General features: G+C 47.7%; 1 protein-coding gene across 1 annotated transcript in view; it reads left to right on the top strand.

The window, feature by feature from the left end:
• Positions 1–1,885: 1,885 nt before the first annotated feature.
• Positions 1,886–6,513, top strand: part of LOC119375644 (mitochondrial-processing peptidase subunit alpha) — a gene marked incomplete in the record, with an annotated part of 17,401 nt that continues 12,773 nt past the window's right edge. Inside the window, 2 exon segments of the mRNA XM_037645868.2 lie at positions 1,886–2,017; positions 5,314–5,531. Of these exon segments, the coding sequence (XP_037501796.1) occupies positions 1,941–2,017; positions 5,314–5,531 (295 nt within the window).

Here is a 6,513-nt window from a genome sequence, read left to right on the forward strand (position 1 = left end):
TTAATTCGTTTCAGAAGCGATTTTGTGAAGGGCTTGATAGTTCTCTCGTGTGTTCTCTTTGCCTACAGAAATGGCATAACCTCCTTTAAGATAAATATGTGGTCGCTTTGACCCAGAATATCGGTGAAAGTTTTAACGAAAGGCGTACTGTACACGCGTAAGCATTAGCTGTAGCCACCACACCCTAACCGAGTGGCGCCTTGGGCCTCGCGTTTTAGATATTCGTCATGTCGAATTATTCGAAACTTCCGTAAAATCCCGTAAAATCCCCGTGCCGATCTACCGTAAAACCCCGTGCAAGCCCCCCTTCCTTTTTATTAGCCACCCTACTTTTTATGGAGATTTGAAATATCCGCCAATGGAGGAGCTAGGATTGGAGGGAGAGGTACAGAACGCTTAGATTTTGTGGCATTATCCAGTTGTACCCAAAGTCGAGGTGCAGATTTCCACCGCCCAGCTCTCAGGAGGTTCCCTGGAGGCGACTTCAAACCAGAATATTTCCCAACCCGGTGCACCTAAATCGCATCTACCCCATGACTCGTGTAAATTATGTAGCATAAAAGACGCCACCCTAGAGCACATTTTATGGGAATGCGCACATATTAAAACGGAGCTGTGTAATGCTGATCAAAGAAAACGACCGCCGTACAATTTGAATAAAATAAGTGACCGAAACACAATCGATGCCAATGGGCTGCTGCCTGCTGCTGCTTTGACCTCAAACTTGACCTCAAACAATCAAACTAAGTAACACAAAGTCAATCCCTTCTTACTTTATTAAAGATTACACGGTAACTATAATTAAGTTTCTAACAATCTTTGGATATATATAAGTAGCCCCACTATGCGCGCATTTCGATAGAACTCGCCGCGGCATAGGCGTGCGCAGGGGGGGCAAGGGGGCGAGAAGGGGGGCGCAAAGTCAGCCCTATACATTGTAGGGGGGGGGGGGGCGAGAAGAGGGGCGCAAAGGCAGCCGCATACATTGACATAATAGGGAGGGGGGCGCTGCGACGAACTTTCGCCCCCCCTGAAGGGGAACCCTGCGCACGCTTATGCGCCGCGGTTTATTGTTTCGCCCATAAACTCTATGGTTTCGCCCTTCGCGACGATTGCTGGAACTTGAGAGTTTCCAGGGCCTGTGTCTACGTTGTGGTCTGTGCCACGTAAAAGAAGCTGATTTTGTGGTCTAGAATTTTATTTTCTGGCCTACATAGTTATCCAAGAAAACCGGTTGCCTAACTCGATTCGTCCTGCATATGTTTGTGCATAATTGGTAATCCTGGTTAACTCTTACAGCGCACCAAAAGAACGAGTACTGAATGGGACGATGCGGACAGAACACCGTGCGTCCGTGTCATTCTAGCAATTCTAGTCTTCCTTTTTTCAGCATCAACAGCCAAATGGCCAAATCTCCGAGGTTAGAACTTAGCAGGCCGACGCGCCACCTGAGAGCAACAATACAAAACGCACCATGTCGCTGCACTCCTTGCCATGATTGCGCGAGTTACCGCGCAGTGAATAAAAAAGGGTGACGGGTCAAGATGTTCAAAAAGCATATGTACGGCAACACGTAAATCGCAACGCTTCTTCGAACTTGCAGTATGGTGTACTGGAATACTTGTAGCCTTGCGCATTGCAAACCAGATCATCGACGACATGTGGTGCGGCAATCAGCAAATATAGATTTAATCAGTTGAAACAAGAAAGTTTTTTTTTTTTTTTTTTCGAGCCTGGTGGCAGACATGTCACCGCCCCGTTATAAAGGCGACGCTCACAGCATCCATCCATCCATCCCCACGGAAGTTCAATCAATGGGGCGCTTGCTAACATTCGCAACTGATGTTAGCAAGCGCTATTAGCGCTGTGTTTGAGCAACTTTCGGTCACTGATCTCCACTAGGAGGAGGTCAGTGCTTTCGGTTTCTGTTCTGAACACCAATGCGCGTGCAGTGTAACGAGATGGCGTCAAGTTGTTGGCGTGCGCTCCCGAAAGGTGTGCGAAATGTTTTGAATAGGTGAGTACTGGGGCATCGTATCGAAACGCAGTGTTTCTGATGTCGGCAGGGAGTGCTCGAACCTTGCTGGTGGACCGAATCTGGTCCGAAGGGTTAGCAGATATAGGCGCCGTTCTAGTTGTGCGAAAAAAACAGCAGCAGCTCGGGAAGCAGAGGAGCGAGCGTAGCGTGCTCCCCTGCGCTGCTTCCGTGTCCTCGACTGTGTTGTTTGCGGAATATGCTAGCCTCATGCACGCTCGGTCGACAAAGCACAGCTAGTGCGCAGCGCGGTACAGATGTGTATCGGCGACCGGACGCTATAAGTAGGCGCTATGTAGCTGCTCGCCTCTGCTGTGGAAATGCGTACGAATTCGTGTAGACGGAGTGAGAACTGTCTCGTGCACTCAGAAGGCATTCCACTCTGCCGCCAAGCCTGACTCTGCACCGCTTCTAACAGTAAAGAAGCTAGGTGTACAGAAAGCGGAGTCGTGTTGGCGCACGTGTTTCGTGTGTATGGCTGGAAAGCATCCTCGACGTTTCGTTTAATGTACGGAATGTGAAGGTCACTCAGCAATGGCTTTAAATGAGTGTACTTTGCCGTACCGGTTTGTGTCGTCGTATTTTTGGGCTATAAATATCATTATGCAACAGTGAGCAATATTCATGCCAGCTGAGCACGACGGGAAACCGAACCTGCACTGGCTGGCATTCCGGTTTCGCGAAAATACGGCGACAAGGAGACGGAACAAAAACGAAAATAGGGACGAGAAATACATGATCAAGAAATATGTTCGCCATTTGGCATTTTGTCTGAAGCATTACCGATGAACTGGTAATTCTTCTAATGGTGTCAGTTGGTGCTCGTGAGTTTCCACGTTTTCGTTTAATTTATTCTTCCTTGAGAGCTCATAGACATTGCAGAGCAGTTTGTGGGTGGGGCGTGTATTCATTTGTGCATGTTAGTGAACTATATAAAGAAACAATATAACACACGTTCGTATGAAGTGTCGTGATAGCATTCGCTGTAAGCATAACAGGTGCATGTACTTACAGTCTGGAATTGTGTAAAAGTGGGATTTCATTAAGTGAGAAAAATAATGAAAAGGTGACATGTTTAATGGTAAGGTGCGATGATAACGGGGAGTGCACTGAAAGGATGGAGAGGTGGTGCCACTGTCCAGCGCAATGTAGGGTGCCACCGTGTGCACAACCCTTGTAGGGTGATGACTCTCTTTGTAGGGCATGACTCAGCCACACTGGCTTCATGGTTCATACCGTTCTTGCCCCCATGTTGATGCTGGAGCACATGTAGTGGCGTGGTATTCAGAAGGAGGCATGCTGGACGCCTGCGTGTTACATACCACAATGCACCAACCACTCAAAAAACACTTAGAAAATGTTTTTTTGCTTTCACGGGACCCCAAGAGAAGGTTTCTGTGGCTTGTCAAGACAAAAGATGTAAATGGCAACCATAGAGTTTCATACAATACCCTAGAGAGGAAACTGGCGCTGCGATCGTTCAACCACCATGGGAATGATGGGAAGTACAGGCTTCGGATTGGATAGCGTTAGCTAGTGAACTGTCTATGGATCTTTTTCTACAGTTTCAGTTTCGTTCTTCGCGAGGCGTCGGTAGTGGGGTGCGTTTCAAAGCATTCAAGCAGCGCCTTTGTTCTTCAAAGAGGCTGAAGACCGCTAGATCTGTTGCTGCGACGCTGCAGCTTTACAGGTTGTATTTGACAGTTTTAGCAAAGCGTCGTGCACTCACCGCTGCGCACAGATGTAGCGTTCCATGTCAGTGCCGCAAACTGCATCGATTTCACGTTTGTTTGATAAGCGCGTCTTACCAAAACTCGTTCAAATCAGCTGCAAAACGACGGCGAAGCTAAGTAGACGCACCGTCGCGCTCCTCTGACTCGACTTCATGAGAAAACAAGAGATGCGTTGGAGGCAGACCACTTGAACCGACGCACCTGGCATCGCAGCAGACGATACGTTAAATGTTTCTCACTCAATACAGTACTGTTATTTCCATAAATAGATAATGCGTACTTTCGATGGAAAAACAAGCGTGTTTCTTTTCAAGTGTTGTACAAAAATAATTCATTATTTGGTGATGCCAAATCTGGAACACAATTGCAGAGCAATGCATACCCTGGTGGTTGAATTTGTCCAGGTTTCAGTTCCATCTCACGGTCACGCAAACTTATTGCAATAAGTTTCACATACAAAAGCATGAAGCAAGTTTTAATATGAGGTAACTTCGTATCACTTTGTTTTACACTCGGCAAACAAGCGTTGCGAATCTCAAGAACCTAATCCATCCGAAGCATATCCGAAGCCTGTACTTCCCATCATTCCCATGGTGGTTGAAGCGCGTCTCAAGGAGCCCGCGTAGACACTAGCGCCAGATTCCGCTCTAGCTATTATTGTAAGAAACTCTATGATGGCAACGCATGGGTAGGTCACCTGTACTAAACTATTGCAGTGTTTTATTGCAGTGTTGTTTCTTTGTTTGTGAATACCCTCAGGGGCTTCTAGGATATAATGAAATAGGAAAAATATTCCGGTAGACCCGACACACTGTGGGAATTGGTTTCATGCGAAGCAGTCAGGGAGTAGCAGCCTATGCCAGATTTTTTTGCTTCGAGCCATTTGTTACGAGCTGGGTCGACACCTTTGAGTAGTGTGCATGTCGTGGGTTTACCAGGCACCTTGACTACACTGTCATCTAAAGGGTAGCCAATGGTCCGGCATAACGTTGGCACTCATGTTACCACACAGACGTCAGTTTTATCAAAACGAAGTGCACACCATGGTGCGATGCTGTGCATACTCCTCCAGGGTTTAGTAATGCTTCACTAGCTTGCTCAGTGCAAGCACCTTTGAGTACACTGCACAAACACCTCTGAACACTCTGCTCACACTGTTCTCTACCATATAATTCTTTTGGATCATCTTAGCATATGCTAATTTCGTTGCGACAACACTTTTCTGTAACATTATGACAAAGCATTCGTCAATGGAATGTAACAAAGAGACACATATGAACGAGACACATGCCATGTGTGCCTAATTCATTCTTGGTTTGTTCTGCACAATTGAAGAAAGCACTAGAGCAATGATGGTAATGGCGATCATTATTCAGCCTCAAGGCCCCGTAATGTCTGCTCAATTTCGTAGCAACTTGTAGTGATCGTGCCAAAGCATCTGGTGTGTTAGCAAAAGCATATTTTAAAACAGCCAGCAGATACCTTTCCAAAATTAGGTTCCGTGCCAGTGTAACAGGTGTTCCTTGCAACCTGTGTTCCTTACAGGCATCGGCACGGTGGCAACCAGCGTCCGTTGTGTACCACAGTCCCCCCAACTGCTGAGCAGATAACCAGGGTGCCACTCTCACAGCCCCTACCATGCTTTCCCAAGCCAGTATATGCCGTGCCCTCTGCTCATGATCATGCCACCGAGGTCACCACCCTCGACAATGGACTCCGGGTGGCCTCGCAAAACAAGTTCGGCCAGTTTTGCACCGTGGGTGGTGAGTGACACGCATCCTGTCATTGCTTGTTTTCAAGGCACAACATCAAAGCGAGAAACAGCTGCAGCATGCCAACTGGAAGGCCCAGCAAAAGCCATCTCAATATAGTTAAACAAACCTAGTTACTAATATGTTGAACGCTTAAGCTTTGCTTTTAAGAGTGGAGCGCAATAGCTTTACTGGGCCTATGACTCGCAAATATATATAATGTTCTGAAATATCTCCACTATCACCAGGGCCATGGGTTTGAGCCACGGAGTAAGAACAGACAGCAGCGCCGACTCCGCTTGTCTGGAAGGGACACATTCTGCAATGCCGGTTGCTGCTTCACAGCTTGTTTGCCAGATGGCAGTACGAATGGAGAAAAACGGAGGAGTAGAGACGCCGTCCTCAAGCAGAGCTGCAGGCGGGGCTACGTCGATTGTTGCTATAGCAACAGTGCAGGGTCGCGCTTTTCCGTGTTCCCACGTCTGCTTGACTACCCGTGCTGTCGCCTGCACAGTGCATACCGTTGCCCACTGCCACCCCCTGCCAGTCCGTGTGTGTGCTCATGAGCGCAGATGTAGAATGATTTCCATGTGCCTTGACAGATGGTGCTACGCGTTGCGAGTAGTCGGCTGGGAGTGCAAGGGGAGGAGAAAGCGTGAAGAGCAACGGAAGAGGAAATGAAAGGAATGAACTAGACACCTGCATCCACGTTGCATGGTTTGTCCCAAGCGGATGCGTTGCGCGGCGGCGTAGTCAGTGCTTCCCTCTTATCTTACTCCGTGGTTTGAGCACAAGGCACACAACCAGTTGGTGGGTGGTACCAATGAATGAATCAACTCTGCTGGTGTTGGTATGTGTGGCCCAGGTTGGGGTTCGATGCCAGCTCAAATCCTGACTTTATTCTTTGCATCCATTGGCATCCAGTGGATTTTCTCTGACACAGACCGTTTCACTGTCATGTTAAAGGGACCCGAAACAGTTTTTTTGACATTTT

The sequence above is a fragment of the Rhipicephalus sanguineus genome, chromosome 11 (assembly GCF_013339695.2).
Source record: "Rhipicephalus sanguineus isolate Rsan-2018 chromosome 11, BIME_Rsan_1.4, whole genome shotgun sequence".
Lineage (NCBI taxonomy): Eukaryota > Metazoa > Arthropoda > Arachnida > Ixodida > Ixodidae > Rhipicephalus > Rhipicephalus sanguineus.